Consider the following 22,687-nt stretch of genomic DNA (forward strand, 5'->3'; position numbering starts at 1 on the left):
TATTCTTTTCACAGAAAGTCTTTTGGAATTTACTGAAAGCAACTTTTATCTAAACTGTGAACCTGAGATGTTCTTAATCTTTTTTTCTTTTTTTTTTTTTCCTGCCTGGTTGCTCATATTACAAGCTTTCATGTACATACCTGGAAAAAGGACTATGACATTAATGATAAAAACTTACAGTAAAGATGATGCAGGAATAATGTTCTGTATGACAGATTTGGGACATGTAGCACTATCAATAATTTTGGAATTGCTTTTGCATCTATGTGGTTTTCTCAGCTTATTTGTTTTCCAGCCAACTACTGAGAAGACATAGGCTTTCAGAGAAATACAGATGTGGGGAAAAATTATGTGATGTATTCTACTATCTGTATTGCAAGTACAAGCAATTTTTTTTCAGTTCAGAGCTTTTAGTAATTGATGGTGATAGCTGAAGCTAAAGTTTCAGGTTGATCTTGATTCTTCAATGTCTACAAACAACACATACTTGTTTGACTAATTTGAGACCAGTACAGTTCTTTTAATATGTTTCTGAATTAAAATATGGGAGGTGCATGACATAAAAAAGTGTCCAGTTAGATAGGAGTAATAGAAGTACTGCAAAATGCAAAATTACATGGGGAATATTTATCTTCTCTGATTTTTTTCTAGTTAGACCTGTATATTACCCAAGTAACACACATTGCTTTCGTATTCGTCTTTGCAATCTGTACCCGATACAATTACTTTCATAAGTCCTGTTTTGGGTTTGGTTTTTTTTAATCCTTCATCTCAGTATGATGTGGTTTGCAAAGCGATTTTAAGATGTAGACTTTTATAATATTTAGATACGCTGCTGCTGAAAGGCCCTACAGTGAAACAATCAGCACCTTTCAAAATGGTTATTTTTGTGAAAATAAATCTCACTATCCAAGTCGGTTCTTCAGGTAGAAAGAATGCAGCTAGAATACCTCATGCTGTGTAAGATTTACTTTTTGCGTCACTATTAAGTACTGGTACTGTTACATACTCTTAAATACTTGTGTATTAAAAATAATTGAGGAAAACACATGTTCTACAGACGCAATGCAGCTTCAGGCATTGCTACGAAGGAAATGTCTGTTCAGTCAAAGCCATAGGCATGGAATGTGCCCCTCCTTTCCTGTGCCACAGAACCACATTTTTGCAGTGTTTTCTTCCTCAGCTCTCCCAGAAGCAGAAGTGAATTGAATACTACAGTGCATTTTTCAGTTGCGCTTGGTAGGAAAGCAGTTGCAACACTACTTTTTATATTCATTCCCTCTCTACCAGAGTCACTGCCTTTGCTCCATGTTTGTGTGCAATGCTGCATGTTTCAGGATGCTTTTTCACTATTAGAAATTATACCCATGGGTATGGGTGAGGTTTCATAAAATACTGAGAAGACACTTTGCTGCTGACATGGGGTAATCCGTTTCTCACATAAAGTTCTCAGTGCTTGTCTGGCCATTTGAAGGCTTATTCACCTCACTAAACTGTTAGCAGGAAGAAGCCATAATTATTTAAAGCTCTCTAGATAAGTGAATTGGTTGCTATGTTCTTGCCACCTTCTAAAGCTATTCTTTAGCTAGATCAATTTGCTTCTCTGGATGGTCACATAAATAGATGAGCGCTGGTGATACAAAGGAGTTTGTAAAAATGGATCACAGGGCTTATTTGGGAGGAGGCAGGGAGAGTAGTCATTTTGGTGGCAGCAGCAGCATGGTATTAGATCAGTTTATGCCACTTAGGAAACACCCCTCGCTTTTTTTTTTTTATTTTAAAAGATGTATTGTAATTGCTGGTGTAACATCCTAGGAATTATCTAACCTAAGAATTTAATGAGCAATTGGAGCCAGTACTTCCAAGGATCTGTCCAAAGGAGAAGCCAGTTACTTTTTTTTTTAAACATTGAAGGCTTTGCAAACTCAAAAACTATGTTGCTGTTTGCAGTGCTGACAGATCATCAGGCATTGTATCTTGCAAATACTTGAACCTTAGATTGTGTTCATTGATGTGCTACATGTGTTAATGCAAAATTAATTTTGACTGGTAGAAGATGTCAGAGCAGTTTTGTTGTTCACTAGAAAGTAAAGCTGCATATTGAAAATTAATGGCTCAGCTGAACTTGAAACGCAAATTTGAATCAAACTCAGAACTCAATAAAACTAGACAAGTCTTTTGTCCAGTATCACTCCAGGTAGTACAAGCAGGATCCCTGAATGACTTGCATGTTATTGTGAATTACAGGGTCTTGAGAGAATTGGAATTTATCTAGTTTGAATCAGCTTAACTGTGTTAATATTTCTGTAACTACCAGCTAATTGTGAGAAACCCCTATAGCTACCTGTAAATAGAGTTCAGTGGGTCAAGACAAAGCCATTTGTTTAGTTGCCTGCAGAAAGGCTTCCTGAACCAAGGAGAACTAGGGTAGAAGGCATGACTCTGGGAATAGGGCTCTCTGGACTCTTTACTGTTCCTAGAGCAGAACCAAAGAGCTCCCTTCTCCCAAATGTGAGATATCATCTACTTTTTTGCCAAACATAGGTTCCTGTGAGTGGGAGGTTTGTTTTGTTTTATAAGGAAGCAAGGGTGGTCTCAGGAATGCAGAATATAAATGCATGATATACAATGCCTGGCTCCTGCTTTCTATAATCACTGATAAAAGTAACTGCTGGAAGCTTGCTTTTTTTTTTCTTTCTTTTTTTTTTTCTTTCTCCTATGATTAGCAACAAAGTTGTCTTTTGAGTGGAAATGTATTCTGGAGGTCTTCTGCTCCTTCCCCCCCCCCCCCCCCCAAATGTTCATGCAGTTTTTAGGTGAAAAGGGCTTTTAATATCTCTTTCACTATTTCATTTTTATTGCTCTGGAGCAGTAAACTTTAACCTGTTATGAGTGTAGAGGAAGGATGGGTCTCCCTGTTACAGGGAGTTCACAGCTGAAGTTAAGTGATGTGTAGGAAAGAGTAAGGGCAAAGAGTATGTGGTTTCACAGCATCTTGCTTAGCAGCACGTTGTTCCTGTGCAGCGTGGCTGTTGATTGAAGGAGTGAGCTGTCACGGTGCCTGGCAAATACAGCTGCATTTCGGTTAAGTTAAAAAGGGGAAAAGAAAAAGGGAAAGGGGGGGAAAAACCAGAAAAGCTAACTTCAGTTTTAATGTCTCTATTATTGTTAGGTGTACCCTAGCTGATTATCAGTAATGAGCCTATCTCAGCGGAGCTGACAGTGGCATGGCGTTGCTGGAGCCCCTGCAATTCTGTGAGCACGTATTCATGACCATATATAGGCACATACAGTGCAGAAGGTCGGGCTTTTTCAGTTCCGATGTGCCAGGAACAGGAAGAGTGGTTTGGGGGCATTTGGAGTCACTGCGTATAACATCTTGAAAATAAAACAAACTTAAGAATGTCTCAGACTGCAAAAGGTAGAGGAGTGGGATTTTTCTTATGTATCTGATGGGAGTCACGCCTTGAGAGAAATTAGATTGTGAAATAAAGGCAGAAGTATGAAAACGAAGCAGATTTAGCATAACTGGCACCATTCTGTACACTGCTACCTCTGTGCTTGTGTACTCTGAAAACTGCAAATACTGTAGTGTAGGCATTTGTTGATAGACCAATTGTTTTAATCTCTAGCAGAATGAAGAATTAGGCATTATTATGCCTAATATCCAGGCTCATGGCATACAACAAATCTCCTTTTCTCTTTTGCTAAGCTTCTCAGTCTGAATTTTTACCTTAATTGAAATAGTTTACTTTATAAAGCCAAAAAGCTTGTAACTGATGCGATGGGTAGCATTTGGCTTCACTTGAATTGAGAAAGTAGATCTTGCTAGCTCTTCCCTACTGATATCAGGCTTTGATTTAAGTGAGACTGTGGCTGGTGTATATGTGAAAATCAGCTAAAGAGAACACCTGCAGTGGGGAATGCAAATTAATGCTCAGACCTGCATGAAGTAATGCTTCATGAAAATGTATTTAGATTGGTTTTGTGCATTCAAGGAATTTAATACAGTAAATGTTCAATTCCTTGCCTAGGCTTTTGGTAAAAGCTGTTTGCAAGACCTGTTTTTTGTGAACCATTGATGATCAGATGTTCTGGATTACTGAACTCTGAAGTTTATGGTTTCTTGCAAGCTGTTCTGCAGACATTTAACTGAAAACAGTGTCTGTAAATCAAATCTTGGAAACTACATCAATAAAACACTGTCTTAAACTTTTGGTGGTGATTTGGGAATAACTAGAGTGGTAAGTGGGGAAACTTCAGGTGTTTTCTCAGTCTTGGCTTTTGAGTTTTCTAAACGAAACTGTAACCTAACTTTTTGTTACTTGCTGATACGTGTATAAGGTTCTTGTGGTTTTGTCATTTAGATTTTTAAAATATTATGTTGTTTCTGTTTTGACTTGTTCAAATCAGTCCTAATCAATTTTTAAAAGTCGCAATGTATTGAATATCCAGCATTGGTTTCAACTGTAATGCATCTGGTTGATGTGTTTTCTTAAACAGTTTTCAGCAAAAATAACTTCTGATCTCAACTGGACTATATTGCAGTTGAGTTTTTTGTCTGTCACTTTGTATTACAAGTAATGGGCCTCTTGCTAGATGTCCTTGTTAATTTTTTTTTTATTTGCCCATAAACACCACATTTTATATGGACTGTCCCTTTGTTTAAATTGTGCTTCCTCAAGTGATAGCTGAGCCAGTGGCTTTTTACTGCCAAAAGGGGGAGATCTTCATCTCATTGAGGCTCAGGAAAGCGTATTTGTTTATCCTTCAGTATCAGTCTGGTTTTGGAATACAGAAGTCTCCTTTAGAGCATTTATTTCTGGGAAAATTCAGTAGCAATAAAGAAGCTGTAAATGCTTTTCAGTTCTTATGTGTTAAAAGAATTAAATCCAATAGTCTCGCTTATATGGGCTTCTTGTGTGTATGAGTTGGGGAAATATTGCTTTTTTCTGATACTCATCTCCACAGATAAGTTAATTTAGTTTAACTGCTGTAGAAAATTGGATTAGTTTTAGATAGGCTTCACAAAGGCAGGTTAGCAAAATGCAGAGAGTGTCTTAGCTGACAGACTCTCGACTTTTGAAGACACATTAGGTTTTTTGCTTCTGTAAGCATGAAAATACTTTATAATTCTTGATGAGATGTTTGTTGTGAATTTGCATGATTGTGTTTGTCTGTCCCATAAGAAGTGGCATCCATGAGGCATTATCACACTGAAAAAATTCTCATTGAGGAATTGAATTTACTAGTAAAATGTTCATTAGAAGTAATGTTTAGGTTGGTCTGTCCTGAGGAAACATCTGTTACTATTGAATACTTCTGAATGGATGTTATTCATACTACAGCTAATCTGGCTGATAAGAATAATTCTTACTGATAGCAAAAAAAAAAAGAAGCAAAACCAGCTTTACATTACCAAACCAGCTGAAAATTAGGGATTATTCTGGTTTTAGTACAAACTTAGTATCTCACCTTACAGATATTACCAGTTTAAGGCACATGGTCATTCAGAGTGCAGTTTGGGCACCCAAGTTCTGCTTAATTTTACTCATTTACCTGCTGCTCAGCCCAAAACTGATGGACCTTTTATTTCAGAACTCAAAATTTCTCTAAGTCTTGTTTCTCTGCTTGCCCAGAGCTAACCCAGCCTTGGTAGGGGTAAGCAGTCCTGTTCACGTCCTGAAGTCAAGGAACCAAAACACAATGTCCCTTCATCTAACTTTGAGTTGGGAGTCAGCCTGATAGTCATGCTGAAAGCACAACTACATACCTGCTTTTAAGTGTGAGGCCTAAATTCCAGTCTGATCCCAGACTCTGGTAATTGGTCATTTGATAAAATGTCCTGGTAATAGAGCCTTGGAGCCTGTCTTGCCCTTCTCCTTCATGAGTGCTTTAATAGTGCTGTAGGTTAGCTATATTTCACATCCTTTAGAGTTCTTTGGATTGAGCATTGAGCTCTGTTCACTGTGTACTGAGTGCCCTGACTTCAGCAGGAGAGGTATGGAGTATGTCCTCACTCGGGAAAAGTGTGCAGACTGGTGGCTGGGGTAATCTAGTTAATGCAGATGAGTTTACATTCCTTTGGGTCAAAGGAGACATCCAAGTCATGCTTTCTTCTTATCTGGGCAAGTGCTTTAATAAGCTGCGATAGAAGATGCTCTTGCCTCTCTGTCTCTTTTGAGAAGAATAAACCCCGTGGCATTTATCTTGGTATAATGCAAACTTAAATTTACATGGGAAGAGGAGTTCTGATTTAGGTATTTGAGGCAGCAGATAGAGGCTGTCTGCAATCCAAAATGTAGCATTCAGTTTAGAATGGACAGCCTTTCCATTTTCATTAGCCAGCTCTGAGCGGCAGTCTGCTGACTGTTAGTGAGGATCTCACTGAGGTTTGAACACTGCTAGCAAGGCAGCTAAGCGTTCTCTCAGGGCACTCTAAGCTTGAACAACCTCTCCTGGAGACCATTGTCTGAAACTTGGGCCCTGTCAAGAACCGAGGGCTGGAGCACTGGCTGTATTGCTACCCTGGACTGTAAAAGCTATTTACAAGTCAGTTCAAGAGCTGTAGCATGCTCAGACAGTTCTTTTGTAGTTTCAAATACTTACAAATGTGTAAATGTAAAGCATTCTTTGGTTATTTTTAGGTATTTGTTAATGGAGTATGCGCTTCTCAAACAGGAAGCCCAGAGTGCAGACACTGAATCTCCCAGCTCTTTATTCCACAGAAACATAACTGAAGTTGTTAGAAATGGGAACCATGGTTCAGGTAGTATCCTGTATTTGAATAGCGACATCCTATCAAGGATGCAAGAGAGCTTTGAACATCTCCTGAACTTGGATAACTGTAAAGTGTGAAGGATAGGAACTTTTGTTTAAGTTGGGAAACCAACATTTATTTATTTTTATAATGGGTGCCCTTAACAGTTTAAGGGGGAAAGAAGAATGAATGAAAGCAAGTCTGCTGAGTGACATTCTGCAAGTAAGGTAATAGTTGAGAAGTTTTAAGGTTGCTTCACATCAAAAGAAGCATTTCTATGCTCCTTTTGCAAGCACATGTGTCTGCAGCTGTGTGGTGAACCAGTTCAGGGAACTGGTCTGTAAAAAAAAAGAAAAATAACCTCTCTAATTTTGCTCACTGTGCAGTTGTACAAGTGCTTGTGCGAGCAGAGGGAGGGAGAAAGCCAGGGCAGGTGCATGTACTTTTAGTGGAAGTACTGGCTTATGCTGTGTTTTGTCTGCAAGAAGTTGTGGCTGAAGGCAATTGCTTAAGGACTTGCATTAAAGAAGTTCTTAAGGTGTTTTTTTTTAAACTATCTGCTGATACTGTGGTACTAAGAGGCCTTACAGGTAGATCCAGGTGAAATTACATGCTCTACCTGTCTGCGCAAGTGTTTTTAACCTTGTGTAATCTATTGATTACTGTCTAGGTGTGGGCCTTTTGGAAAGTTTAGAACCATAGGATGTTGTTGTGGTTTAACCCCAGCCAGCAACTAAGCACCATGTGGCCACTCACTCACTTCCCTTACAGTGGGATGGGAGAGAGAATCAGAAGGGTAAAAGTAAGACAACTCGTGGGCTGAGATAAAGACAGTTTAATAAGTGCAGCAAAAGCCACTCACGCAAGCAAAGCAAGAGAAGGAATTCATTCCCCACTTCCCATGGGCAGGCAGGAGTTCAGCCATCTCCAGGAAGGCAGGGCTCCATCACGCGTAGCAGTGACTTGGGAAGACAAATGCCATCGCTCCCAATGTCCCCCCTTCCTTCTTTTTCCCCCAGCTTTATGTACTGAGCATGACGTCCTATGGTCTGGGATACCTCTTGGGTCAGTTGGGGTCAGCTGTCCCAGCTGTGTCCCCTCGCAACTTCTTGTGTCGTGTTTTCCACCACCCCCCCCCCCCCCCCCAGCCTCCTCGCTGGTGGGATGGAGTGAGAAGCAGAAAAAGCTTTGACTCTGTGTAAGCGCTGCTCAGCAGTAACTAAAACATCTCGGCATTATTAACACTGTTTTCAGTGCAAATCCAAAACAGAGCCCCAAAGTAGCTACTATGAAGGAAATTAACTCTATCCCAGCCAAAACTAGCACAGATGTGTAGTAAAATTAGAGGAGAAGCTGGCTCTCTTGGAATTTATGTTGATTTCCAGGCATCCAGGGACTGAAAGTAGAAATAGATATGATCTTATTTGTTATATTGATCTTTTTCTTTTTGCCAGTTATACAAAACACGAGAGACTCAATTTATCTGTCTGCTTCCATCACGTATAATCTCCTCTATTCTGTTTGAAGAGGTAAAACTTTATAATCTGTGTTTCTAACAGAGTAGTTTAAATAATGTGAACAAATATATGATACAGTTGGAATTATACCATTTCATGTCTGGGTATTAAAGCTATACAATGCATCATTGGTTTGAATAGAAATGAATACAAGTATATACAACCACATAATTGTTTTTGTATTTCAGGTGCGTATAGCAGCAAAATTCATAATTCATGCTCCTCCTGGGGAATTCAATGAGGTGTTCAATGGTGAGTATCTGTCTGCTCTGTCCTTTCATGTAAGGCATCTATATCCAAAGTTGTATTGCTGATTACTCTCCTGAATTTCATGTAGTCTATATTTTAGCAGCTCACTTGCTGTAAGATCTGGTTATATAGCTTGGCGTAATGAGCTTTGCAGTCACAAGGCAGCTTGGAGTTTAAATGCAAAAGGGCGAAGTACCACTTTTCATTGTGATGTGAGAATGAGCTTGCTTTCTTCAGTTTTTAATCAGTCGTGAATTAACAGTTGCTCGGGTTTTCGTTTAGAAGACACATGTACCTTTTTTTTTTAGTCTTTGATAGACACATTTTTCAACAGAAATTAAACTAGCTGAAATTAAAGTGATATTAAAAGGAATAGCATTACAAATAATTAACCTTGAATATACAAAGGACTACTTCTTAATGCCAGTTGTGGAAAGATTAATCTTCCTCAAGCATTTTCAACCGTTAAATTCTGGGCACATTTCATTGTACTGAGTGTATTGGTAAACTGAAAGGAAACTTGAAATTAGCCTCTCTCAACAGTTGTTGCCTGAACTTTACCTAAGATGTTATTTTTATTTAAAAATTGTAGTGTTTGTCTTGCATCAAGATATGTGGGCATGCATATCATAAAAGAGGGCATATGTTTTGTAGCTGTTCCTTACAAATATCTCTGCTATTTAAGTAAAGAAGTAAATTTAGTATACTAAACTTTTAGTCAGTGTCAGGCTTGAGAGAGCTTAAATTTGTTAAAGAATGTAATGTTTTTTAGAAGTACCTTGTTCTTCAGTTAAACTGTAACTAGCTGATTATTATTTAAACTTAGCTTGTACTGCATTTGTGAAATGAGCTGTTGGTGAGCAGCTCATTAACCCAGCTCCCTGAAGGTTAATACAATTTCTTATAGGAGTACTGCTACAAACTTTCTTAAACTAGTTCATAGTTGCAACTACTTGCTCAATAATGTGGTATATGTTTGAAAACACAACAAAACATTTGATCATATATGTGTGATCAGTGTTCAATGAGATTCAGACTGACTTTCTTACAAAAAGAGAGAGAAAGCTTTAAATTCCAAATCTGTAAATCGTGCTTTTGTTTGTTTGTTTTGGCATGGAGGGGGTTGAGTTTGTGGGGTTGTTTTTTCTTCATTTGGGGTGTTTTGTTGGTTTGGGTTTGGGTTTTTTGTTGTTGTTGCTTTGGTGTGTTTTTTTTTTAAAAAAAAAAGAAACTTCATGTATATTCTGGATTATATTTTTTTTTTCACTTGCATGATACCTTGGGAATCTTTAGACGAGTTTAAAATGTTATAGTGAGACTAATGATCAGTTAGTTAATGATCAGTGCATTGAATTTTTAATAAATTAGTGCCTAGTAAATAATAAGCCGGTAAGTCAAGTACATAAATAACAATTTACTGCATAGTAAATATGAAGTAATTCTGAGGAGAGTATTGACTTTATTCTGTATTCATATGTTTCTTATATGATGATAGAAGAAATGGTATTGTGATATATTGTGCTCTGACTACTAAGTGTCATTAAGGAACAACAACAGAAATGGTAAGGCTTAAAAAAAAAAAAAGTACAACACCTACCATATTAGCGTTGTCAAAATACAGTAACCACTACCGTCAATACAGTGTGAGGGATTTGGTAGTTTACATCTTAAAAGTGAACTCATTTGAATCCTTTGCTGTTCTCATTCAGAACTTCTCTAAAAACTAGTTTGACAGATTCCTTGAGCTGTCACAGAGCCTGTAGAATAGGGCTTATATCTGCTTACCAGATTGTGTTGAAAGGAATCAATTTCTGTACTATTCTTCTCATTTTGTTCAGTCAAAATTATGAAAGACAAAGCAATAAAGTTCCTATCTAGTGATCTGTATGGGTATGGGGTGGTTTGGGTTTTTTGTTTTGTACAGCCTGTGGACATTTGTTATGTGCCTGACACAAGTTTCTGAGTTAACTGTACATTTGTGTTGTAAATATCTCCTTTCAGATGTTCGGTTGCTGCTTAATAATGACAATCTTCTCAGGGAAGGAGCAGCCCAGTAAGTACCAGATGCCACACACTCAGTTGCATAAAAGCAAGATGTTTTTCACTGTCAGTAAGTGATTCATTTAAAAAGATGTGTGCTTGGCAAGTAAAACCCTATTATGTGTGTTGTGCATCTTTGATCAAGACTAAATACTTGGCAGAGGAAGGATCTGTATTGTATCTTAATGATTAGAGCAACTGGTTTGGGTGACCTGGATGTTAGAACTAGTCTGCACCTTTTTGGATTTTGTTTCTGTTTCTTGGTAGATCTTACAGGCACTGAACATCTGTAAGACACAGTTTCCTTAGACCCTACTTTTTTATTGAAACATTATGCCTACTGTATTTTATGCCAAAATTAGTTTCATATGTAAGAATGGAGATGTCTGGCTTAGTATGTTGGATCCCTGTGGAATTTAAATTTTATCTGTCCCTCCAGTTTCTATGGGTTACTGTAGAGCGTATGTGTTTGTCTATATCGGGTTACTTTTGAATATAAATCATTGTGTAATGGTGGTTGGAATCTGTAATATGAGCAGTGAATGAACCAAGGTGATTCCAAGAATTTGGGCCTGCTAGATAATGAAGCATTTATATCATTTTTTGATGCATCATTGCCCAGATTATTAGCTATTATTTAAATATCTTACAGCTACTAAGGAAAAAGATTGTGCTTGATGCAGGCTTTCGGTGTTTTTTTTTTCTTTTGTAGTGCATTTGCACAGTACAACTTGGACCAGTTTACTCCAGTAAAAATTGACGGTTATGATGAACAGGTATGAATACAATGAAATACTTGCAATGTTCCTTAAACCATTAAACATGTTCTGGTATTGGAACATATCTTGGCAAGAAAATGAAGTGAAATGCATCTTCCCTGCCACAATACAGAGATTATGGCCCTCCAATAGTACCAGTTCCATAAGTTAATAATTTATGGCATCCAGAGAGCTTGAAATTTTGGTCTGTGGTGTTGGCCTGAATTCAGTCAGACCTGATTTGGAGCTGTAGAAAAAATTTACTCCATCTTTAGTACTAGAAGACAGGAATTTCTATATTTCATTGTTTGTTGTAGGGTAAGATTCAGGACTTTTTTTTCTGAGTCAGTGTGTCATGTTAGCCTTGTCATCTTTTGCTATATGCATAGTTTGTTTAAAATGGGAGTCTTTGGATATGAGTAAGCTCCAGTTAAATGTAGGATATAATTAGATTTGACATGTTTGGGCTTTTTTCTCTTTAGTCAATAGTAAATGTTATTAACTAAAATTTTATAATACAGGTTTTGATAACAGAACATGGTGATTTGGGAAATGGAAAATTTTTGGATCCCAAGAACAAGATTTCTTTTAAATTTGATCACTTAAGAAAGGAGGCTACTGATCCTAGACCCCATGAAGTTGAAAATGCCATAGAATCCTGGAGAAATTCAGTTGAAACAGCAATGAAAGCATATGTGAAAGAACACTACCCAAATGGTGTCTGCACAGTAAGTACTAAATTATATAACCGCTGTACCACTGTAGATAGAAATCTAAAAAAAAAATTGTAACTATTTGTAAACCAGGAAGATAGGCAGTTTCAACTGTAAAGCACTTAGTCCTGTCAAGGGTTCATATGGGGAAATGAGGGAAAGCTTCAGAAGTTTAATATTTCAGCTATTGGACTACTAGTATGTGATTACTGCAGGTCATAGTGAAGACTTGCCTCTCAGTTCTGAAGAATTTTTATTTCAATTTCTTAAGGCATTAAGACCTTCTGTAGACTACTACAGGTTGATCCTGTTGATCCTGACTACCTGGCTGGTTACTTAAAAAAAAAAAAATAAAAATCCGTAAGATACAAGTGTCTGTCTTGGCTTGGTTTACTGACAAAACTGTCAGTAAAGCAAACTATTTTCTCTCCATCACATCTTCTATATATCAAAGTGCTATATTCTTACCACCAGAATCGGTGGGTTCTGATGATTTCTTAAAGTAAAACCTCTCAGTCTGGACTAAAATAGCATTCATTTGCTGTTAGGAGCCCTATGACTATTTAAAGTTCAGCAAACTGATCCAATGATAGCTGTCCTGTGCTTTGTATTAACCTGATGGAAAAATTAACTAGGAAAAAAAAATAAAATCAGTTGCTGAGTTAACAAGTTGAATTGGATTCCCAGGCACTCAGATGTGTTCCAGCTTCTGTAAAGGAAACAAGGTTGCATGTTCATTGAGATCATTTTTACTAGTATTTGATTGTAGGGCATAAAGCAGAACAGAGGAGCAAACCCACCTTTTTAATCACCTTTCCGCTAGTCTGTAAAGGGTTAAATCATCTTAGTTGTAGAATAACTGGTATCTGAAATCCAGCTGTTAATATATATTGTCACATAAGTCACTACTACAGGCTTAAAAATCCTATAGTTGCAGAAAAATTAATTCGCAGTATATAAAATTTCAGTTAAGATGCTTGACCTTCAGATTTTCTGATCTTAATTTTTTCAGCATTGTAATATACAGTTCAATGTTTCATGTACTGAATATTATGTAAGAACCATAGTGGTTATAAAATTAAATTTTACAGTTTACGTAATGATAATAGAACTAGACATCTCTAAGCAGCTTGAGCAAGACAGATACTAAAACTTTAACTCTGGGGTTTTTTTTGTTTTGTGTTGTTTTTTGTTTTTTGTTTTTCATTTTTAATTAAGGTATATGGTAAAACAATTGATGGACAGCAGACCATTATTGCATGCATAGAGAGCCATCAGTTCCAAGCAAAAAATTTTTGGTAAGTTTCTGTATGGTTACCAATACAGTAAAATACAGCAAACTATCTGCACTAGTGCCATTACACTGGTAATCCTTAGTTCAGAGAAGGAGGTGCATGCACATCTTGCATATGACTTTTTTCTCCCTCTGCCCCACCCCACCCCAAGTTTTTCTGCCAAAACTATATAGAAATCTCTTCCTTTGTGGTAAGTAAAATGGCAGACTGCACGTCTGCATCTCCTTTGCAGAACTTTGGGAACCTTGTAAGTTTATCACACTGACACCAATACCCATGCCTGTGTTCCCTAATATAGTTGCTTCTGCTTGTGTTGCTTCCTTTGTGACTGACAGAATAAAAACAGCTACTTCTAGTTTGCATGTCTAGGAAAAAGAAGGTGACTAAAGATTAATTTACGGTAGGACTTGCATCATTAATTTTGGCGTGAAATAGATAAAGGTGATCTTGGTTGAAAGGAACTCTTACAAACTGCATCTTGATTTTTTTCTGTACTTGGTTGAAAGATGTTTTCCACAGTCTGGAGTGAATTTTGGATAGCTCCTTGCAGGAAGCTGGCCAGAGTCGAGATAAATATCACAGTATCGGAATTGGTTTAAGGAAGTATCTTCTAAAGATAGCTAATACATTTCTTCAACCAACCACATATATTTCATTATTATTTTATTTGCTATTTTGCATCTGTTTGAAATTATATTTAGTAATCCCACGGGTAATGAATGGAAGTGCGGAAGTCTTTGTTTTCTGATGCTGAACGTGAATATTACATATGCCTAGTAATTTCAGCATGTGTATCTATCAGTTACATGATTTGCGCAGCATACCGTTCCGTAGATTTTTGAATTTGCGCAGTTAATAAATAATTTCTCCTACTGACTTAAACTTGACTAGTTAAGTCTGAATGTTTTACATCAATATTAAAAGTAACTTAAAATAATACTGATTTTCTTTTTAGTTCAGAAGTATGTATGACTTTTGTATTCCAAGTAGTTAATTTAATATTATAGTCTTTAAAGGAGAGAAACAGATGTGCAACAACCTTTTATAGATGCAGAAAATCTTTCTTGAAAGTTTTCTTTAATAAATCTATGGTTGGAAATCTATGGGGTAAATATTGACCATGTTTCTAAGAGTTTTACGGGGGACAATCAGACTCTAATTTTATTCTTAGCAAGTTTTAATAAATGCATATTGGTTTGGGGGATTTGGGGATGGAGAAGTGGATTCAAAGTTAACCAGGCTCCTCAGTTATCCAGCTGTATGTCTCGATATCCAGCCCAAGCCACAGCCAGTACTTATTCTTAAGGTGTCCCACCTTTTTAGGCATTTGGAATGCTGGCAGCCTACCATGAAATCAAGTTTGTTGGATGATAGAAAACCAATATATGCCAAAGAAAAATGTTCTATGAATTTCTGAAATACTATCAACATAGTAGGATAGATGGTTTATTAAAGAGTGTGAAAGAAAAGGAAGGACAGTTAATCTCTTACAAAACATCTTAAGTCAGCAGAGGTAAATAAAGTCATGATATGTTGTTTTTAACTTAGAGCATTTCCTACAGAAGGATCCTTCTGAACTTGATCTCTTTTTACTGGAATAGCCTCTTAAGGACAAAAAAGATATCCCAGAGTGGAAGCGTTGTGGTCATCTTAACTTCAAGGAACACAAAGTGACTAAGAAGCAAACAAATCTGTTAGCTAGTCATTGAATCCTGTGCATCTAAAAACTAATATTGTACCTAAAATGTAGTTCAGCACATCAGCTTTCTTATAACTAATGGGTCAGCCTATAAGGCTACCAGTAATATTAGTGTCACTGAGTTGGGTGACCTTATCAGTTTTCTTAGAGATGCCAACAAGCTTCTGAATTGCCTTAGTCTGAATTTTCAGTGATAATCTATAATTTGGATGTTGTCTGAAATAATAACCAATGGCTTTATAATTGAGTTAACACTGTTAGTGTCTTAGATGTGTCAATATAGATCCATTAGTAGCTGTTAATCTTAAAGTATTTATCTCTTTCTCTCCCCTTGTTGAATGTACTGGAATCTACACCTAACATTAGTAGGACTGGCACTCTTAGTATCAACTTTCTTTCCTTCTTTAAGTGCAAAGGAGGAATCAAGAAACAGCCACAGTCCATTCTTAATATAGCTCTAATGTACTAACCTTCTAATCCACTAACCTTATAACTAAATAAGAAAATGTCTAGTCTACAGGAAAGAAATCAGGTGAAACTACAATCTCCCCATACTGTTTTCCAGATGTTTGAAACTCCCTTTAAGCAATTTGGCAAGGATATTGAATTTGTGGAAGGAAACTGGAAGGAAATAATTGTCCTGGAACAGAAATGCTAGACGAGCTGAAAGGCCTAGTTATATTCAGTGTAGTGGAAAGTCTTGCTACTTTAATGTTCCTTCCATTCAAGTTTTTCATAGCCTGATGTGAAGTGTGGCTTTGGCTGATCCAGCAAGTCGTCCAGGTCCCAGAAACAAATGATTATATAAGCCTAATTAATAATAATGGAGAGAAAGAACATTGGAGGTTTGGGGTATTTTCAGAATTTAAGTCCTATTGTTAAAAGGTCCTTAGTAATAAATCTCCTTGGTCCACATTCAACACTGAAGTTAAACATTTTGGGAAACTGTTCTCTTCTCGACTGATTATGGGGCTGAATCTTTAGGGAAAGATTTTGTGCATGTGTAGTTGGACAGCATATTTCATTCTCTATTTTCCTTTGACTATCAGTTATATGTTGGGGTTTTTTCTTAATTAGTGGGGTGACATCTGATTTCTGTTTTTTATTTTTTAAAGGAATGGCCGTTGGAGGTCAGAATGGAAGTTTACAATCACCCCTTCAACCACTCAAGTGGCTGGCATCTTGAAAATTCAGGTACGCTTATTTCAGACTGTGTCCTGATCAGTGAAGTCCCCAGTTATTATCAAGGGAGACTCAGGCCAGTGTATTAAATGTTCTAAGAGAATTTAGGGACCCAATAAGCAAAGCAGAGATGCCAATTCAGTTGTTAGTGACTTAGTTGTATATTTACCTAATCCTTACAAACACAAAATATGTGTTTAATATAATGTATTCACCTCAGCCCAGCATATACCTCTTTGGTTTCCTGTTTCTTGCATTTGCAGTGGCACAAGCCTTTCCTGAGTGTAGGCCCTTTCTGAGAGCTTTACTTTCTTTTTAACTGATAATAGCAGGGTTTTTTTCATGTTACCCACCCTATTGTTCAGGAAGGTGGGAACCTTTGGTTTCAGTCATTCCACCATCTGAAATTTTTGAATCCAGGTCTCCTTCATTCGGAATTTGCCCTTCCTGTTGGCTTTAGGGCATTCACAAAGCACATACTGTCCAAGCAGGAATGCAAATATCTTGAGACCAAAAGAAGTCTGACTGTCATGTGGTAGGCAGGGGGGACTTGACTTCCTGCATTGGTTCCCTGGAATGTGGACACATATTTTGCAGGAGTTTACTAAAATAATTCTGGAATCGGGGACGAGAGTCTTAGTGCAGTCTGTAGTATTTTATCATCTTTTTGTAAGACATGGAGTCAAGTTCCCTTTTCCTGCTCTTTTTGTGCCCCCGTGAGTTTTGCATTTCCTTGCTGCTCAGTGACTTGACTTCAGAAGGAAGATGCAATGGAATGTTTTTCTATCCATAGCCTGAAGCTAGGATGTTACTTTAGGATGTGGTAGCTGTGTTCAGATCCACCCAAGCAGAGGGCCTGAATCTGATTTCCCATTCTGGGGCAAATTCTACAACAACTGAAATGATAGTCAAAATGTGGACAGCCATTATTATGTTGTCAGATCAAGGCAGTCATGGTAAGCACCCTAAGTAACTTCTAGGCTTCTCAAGACTTTGGGAGAATCTAAGTAAACTGTCACTTAAATCCAGCTTGCAGCAGAACAGGCATTTTCTCTGCAGCATGCACTTTTGGTTAAATGTCTTAAAAGATTTTCCAGAACAAGCAGGTAGGTGTCTACCTAATTCTGGGAAAGGTTAGCCCAGTAGCCTAGAAAATAGCCTGAATAGGGAATTTAGTCATGTTTTAATAGGCATCTCAATTTGGGCACCAGCTGATTTTGTCTTTTATTACTATTTCACATAATTAATCAAGTCATTATTTACATCCATTAAAGTCTGTGTTCTGGGGAGTGATGAAAAGTTTTACTCTTTTGCTTGTATAGGAACTACTTGTTTCACCAAGGAATTTTGAACTCAGTTTCAAATTTTTAGAAATTGTGTGCAATTTCTTCAATGTATGTGGGAGTGCTTCCCCTTCCCCTCTCCAAACAAACAAAAAAAAGTGCTTTAATATTTTTAAGAAGCAAAATAATCTTCTAGAATGAGATCTCACTATATTAATGAAATTTCAGAGTACTGAAATTTCAGTGTTATTTGTAGAATCTTTGACAGCAATACAGCCATTGCCCTGTTTCTAATAAGACCTTTTATGAATACGTTGGGGGAAATACCAGCATCACCTGCTATCTTCAGGTGTCTTAAGTATTTTTAAGGTCACTTGCACAATTTCTTCTTTTTTTTTTGTTTTTAATTCTATTAATAAATTCTAATATAGGAGATTCTTAACTGTCTTAATCCCTTCCATTGTTTAATTTTCTTTTAATTGTATGTAAGGGGAAAGCTGCAACAGCAGAGCCTTTTACTAAAACTAAGTCCCTGTGGTGCTTGACATGCTCCAACTGTGCATGGAAAACAACTGATAAGTGTACTGGTTACTAATTTTATCTCTTAGATAATTTGTTATTCTCATCCCTCCTTAGTTAACCTTTCCAAGAGGTTCTGTTCATAAACATCATCCTTCTTGTAGTCTTCTGAACCCAGACCTAGCATTCTAGAAGGATGTCAGCAGTGAGGTATAGTACAGAACAGTTACTTCTCATATTTTGTTTAAGATATAACACATCTCAGAATTAGATTTGACTCTTCATCCCTGTTTAGTTTTTAGGCGTGAGTGTTTGCCAAGAATGTGAGACAGATAAGACATTGGTGCTGATGTCGGCCTCAGCACAGGGGAGGTTTGGGCCCTCTGCAGTCGATTATGATGGAGAAGTGGGAGATTTATACTTCTCTGGGTTCTGCTGTTTCATTGGGAGGTCTCAGAATTTTGCACTGAGTAAGCACTTCTCATTTTAGGAACTGGATTGAAAAAGGCTGGCAGAAGTTTCACCCAGTAATATTTGATTTGAAAAGAAGCTTATTTTATGGTTAGGATGACACCTTTTGTTGAAAAAACAAGTATTTGACAATAATCAAAAGAATAATGTAAGATGAATCACAGGAAATAATGTTTTTTCTCTCATATAGGAAACCTTTCTTTTGCTTAGGTATTATAGCTGTCTTACTCTGTGTCATGTTTTCTCTATAGTTGATTATAAAATTGAGGGTCTCTTGCACACATGATCATAATGTTTATGAAATATAGTATTGTGCATTAATCTCTAAATTTAAATGTTATCTTGGCTAATAGGGTAAAGGCACAAATGTTTCAATTCCTTGTAACATCAGCTACGTTGACTTTATCAAAATTGTAAAAAAACCTTTAAAGATACCTGGTTAAATGTCAATGAGCTGCATAACTCTTCTGTATCAGTTATTATGAATGATTATGTGTAACTTTATATATGCTTCCTATTTTTTAAGTTTTCCAACAGTTGCATTAGAAACTGAATGTTTTCAGATCCTTCCCAACTGAATTTAAAAGTACTAAAGTTAGCTTGAGTAGAGTTTTACCGGTCTCCTCCTCCTGTAAAATAATCAAGGAAGCTGTTCTGTAGATACAGCATTTCAAGAGTAAATAGATTTCATTCTGCTTTGCTATCTAACCTTGGCAGACTTTGACTCAAAGAGCTCCTTTGTCTAGATAAATACCAGCTTTTCTTATGAGCCATATCTAATAGAGGAAAATATCAAAACCAGGCAGATCTAGAAAGGGAAGCTTAATGTTGTGCTGTCCCTAGAAAACAGTTTGGGTAAAGCAGAAAAACAACTTCACAGTATCCTGAAGCCTTGCCAAAACTATTCTCATTTTAAATATATCTTCACCATTTCCCGAGTTTCTAGTAAGGTCACATAAATAGTATGTTGTTGTTTTCATGATGTTAATCAAAACCTCAACTTCTGTGCATGAAATACTACTTAAGGCACATCAACACAAAAATGTTTCCAGAATAGCATCTTTACTATTCCCCCTCAAAAATATTTAAATTCTACAACATTTTGGTTTTCCTATTTGTTTTTGTGGTTCTGTAACATTTTATGTGTGTTTTTGTTTGATTTGTATGGGTTTGTTCTTCTCGTAAATACTACAATACTTTGATTTTCCTGTGTGTCATTGGCCTGTAACATTTAATATGAGGTTCTTTGTTTAATTTTCTGTAGGTTCACTATTATGAAGATGGTAATGTTCAGCTGGTGAGCCATAAAGACATACAAGATTCTCTAACAGTGTCTGTAAGTAAACTTTAAAGACCTTAGTGTGTATATTGAAGTGACTTTTTAATTTAAAAAGAGAAGCAAGCTTAAAAAAAAGCTCAGAAATTTGGAGGCTGGTTTGCTCTTCTGCATGAATGGGAATTAATGTTCTAATTTATAAATACTTTGTATGTAGTATTTACTACTTTTACCTAACTGTGGCTTATATAAGATAAAATAACTTTGATTTAATTAGCTTGCTGTCAGTCTTTCTGCACTTCTGTAGTATTTGAACTTTGATCTGTAGAGTGACCTATAGAATTAATTTTTGAATATGAAGGAGGTTTGAGTTATAATAACCCGCTTAAGTAGTACAACCTCTAGGAGATTGTCTCCTTTGCTCACTGGGAGAAGACCAGTATGCTAAAAATAGTAAACAAATGCTACCAGTTGAGAAGCAGTGATGGGTATTCTTCCTTCATTTCCTCCCTGTCTGTAACTGGTGCTGTCAGCCTCTTGCTTTTCTGTACAAAAAGCCCTTTCAGAGATGCTTCAGCTTGAGAAGCGTAACACACTTTATATTTAAAGCATTGGTTTTTTTCAACTTCTTTCCAAGTGGATCTTTATAGTAATGAGGAGCAGACAGTAGGAATAAAAATTGTTTGGAAATAGTACCAGATGTATCCTTTAAGAGTTGGTAATGTTGCAGCGTGAACAACTACTACTTTTTAAATAACGCTCCTCTTGCCTACTGGAGATTGTGTTTATAAACAGTAAGATTTTCCATTGGAGTGTTCTTTAATAAAACTTAAGCCAGTGAGGTTAAACTGGCAAAGGGAAATTGTAAAAGTGAACAGTAGAAGTATTTTAATGATAATGACTAGTAGTGACCAATTTGGCTCAAAAGCTCAATTCCTCAATAAAGAACATTGTTTGTTAATATAAAGCAAGGCTTGTTGGCTTTTCAGTTGCAATAGCACCATAAAGAATGGGAGAGTGTGGTGCCAACTGATAACGCTTCTGGAGCTGTAGATATAAAATTACTTTTGACCCACTAAGCAAAGGGATTTGTTTAATCTTTCATTCACCTAAGAGTTGCTTCATGGAAGATTATTTGGAAGAAGTTCTCCTTTCAATAGCTTTTGCTTCACTTTCTGTTGGGAAGAAACTTAATCCTGTTGTACAATTTAGTAAAGTGGCAGAAGACCAATGAGTAGAAAAATATCTTTTACGTAACTTTCCTACCTCCTGCTAGCACAAAAGCAAGAATGCTGCTGATTACCAATTTTTAGCCTTGGCTTTGAGCTTCATAGAGGGCAGAGGCTGTACAAGTTCTCATTTCACACAGAAGAAATGGCAGGTAGATTAAAAGGAGCCCCAATGACTCGTCTTTTTTTGTTGTTTGGCACAGAAGCAGTTTTGTACCATCAGTGGGCACTACTGAAATAAATGACTGAAGAGTTCTTTTGTTGCTAGAGCTATGAATAATTTTGGTGAAGGTTACTTTCTTATCCCTAATTTCTCTCTGAGCCAGATAACACCTCATACCCCTGAATTCTTCCTTTCATTAGCAGAGCCTTTGAAATCATTGCCTCAGTTCACTGAAGAGTCAAAACCCTTTCATTTGTTCTACTTGGTCTCTACCTCCTCCTTCATCTCTTTCTGTGGTGTCCAGGAGTGCTTTCACAGCTGCTAGATGCAGTTTCACTGAAACTCTGAACCCGTGGTTGTTGAAACTGCCATAGCTTTCTCCCAGTCTTTGCCTTTGTAGGAACGAGGGATCACGTGAGGCAAGAACACTCCTAACTTTCAAGAACTTCTGCAAAAGCACGCTTAGGAGTGTTTCCAACACCAGGTTGGAAGTTTCAAAATTCATGAACCCTCACTTCCTTCTTGACACTTCTTTCAAGCATTTCAGCTAATATGTCTCCAGATTGACTGATGGGTCATTTTTTATTTTTAAAACAAATGCACACTTGCATACTTTAAGGATGAGGCCCAAAGCCAACAAACTGTTTATCGGTCATGATGAAATTTGGAAGTTGTGGTGTGTTGCACCCTCACTTCTGCAAAATGTACTTGGGGATGTTTTTGGAAGACCAGTCTAGTGTTTGCCTCAGCTTAGTCTCCAGATTCAGAATGTTTAGAGGTGAACAAATTTGTTTTGGTTTTTTGGTTGTATTCTGCATACTTCTGGGTTAGCTGGTGTTCTTTAAGTTTTCCTGAATTTGTACTGGAAATTTAACATTAATAATGTTAATATCCATACTTTTCATGTTTTTAGAGACCTGTATGTGTGCATTGTCATATTTCCAAATGCTGTTCTGTTCCATATGTCTTTTTATAATACCATGGAATTTTAAATCCAAATATTTTAATGAGCTCCATGGTAATCTTAATGCTTTTGCAGTTCGACTGTTTTTATTATTATATTATTTTTATATTAAAAAAATAATGTGGCGTATGTGTTTTGGATGAATGTTTTGTTCAGTTTTGGTTGAGCCACTAAATGGTCATGTGTTCTCATGGAGTCTACTTGACATCACTCATAACTATAGGAAAAAACATAATCCAACTGGTCTTAGAATCATGCTGTACAGCAGACCTAATTCAAATGCTTTTTTTTTCTAGAATGAAGCCCAGACAGCAAAGGAATTTATAAAAATCGTAGAGGCTGCAGAAAATGAGTATCAGGTATGTTGGAAACAAATGCTATACCCTTACTCACATGTATAACTTTACCATATATTTAGCCAAAGCTAGTATTCTATAATTAGCAAGCTTTTGATATTAAGATAATGCAGTTCCATACAAATATAAATAGATTACATGCTGCTATTAACTGTATCCTCCCTTTCCATACCTTCTGATGATTGCATTCACTGACTTACTGTTACATTAGAA

At 36.8% G+C, this 22,687-nt stretch overlaps 1 protein-coding gene across 2 annotated transcripts in view; it reads left to right on the forward strand.

The window, feature by feature from the left end:
• The window catches only part of CAPZA2 (capping actin protein of muscle Z-line subunit alpha 2), a 31,819-nt gene that overhangs the window by 7,416 nt on the left and 1,716 nt on the right, over positions 1-22,687 (forward strand). The window contains exons 2-9 of one of the 2 annotated variants that reach the window (XM_075059140.1): positions 8,466-8,529; positions 10,528-10,579; positions 11,279-11,342; positions 11,846-12,052; positions 13,256-13,335; positions 16,147-16,225; positions 19,751-19,822; positions 22,415-22,477. In XM_075059140.1, the coding sequence (XP_074915241.1) occupies positions 8,466-8,529; positions 10,528-10,579; positions 11,279-11,342; positions 11,846-12,052; positions 13,256-13,335; positions 16,147-16,225; positions 19,751-19,822; positions 22,415-22,477 (681 nt within the window). Of the gene's footprint in view, positions 1-8,420; positions 8,530-10,527; positions 10,580-11,278; positions 11,343-11,845; positions 12,053-13,255; positions 13,336-16,146; positions 16,226-19,750; positions 19,823-22,414; positions 22,478-22,687 lie in introns of those variants that run through there. The other variant, XM_075059139.1, reaches the window with a different exon arrangement.

Source organism: Buteo buteo, chromosome 28, assembly GCF_964188355.1.
Source record: "Buteo buteo chromosome 28, bButBut1.hap1.1, whole genome shotgun sequence".
NCBI lineage: Eukaryota > Metazoa > Chordata > Aves > Accipitriformes > Accipitridae > Buteo > Buteo buteo.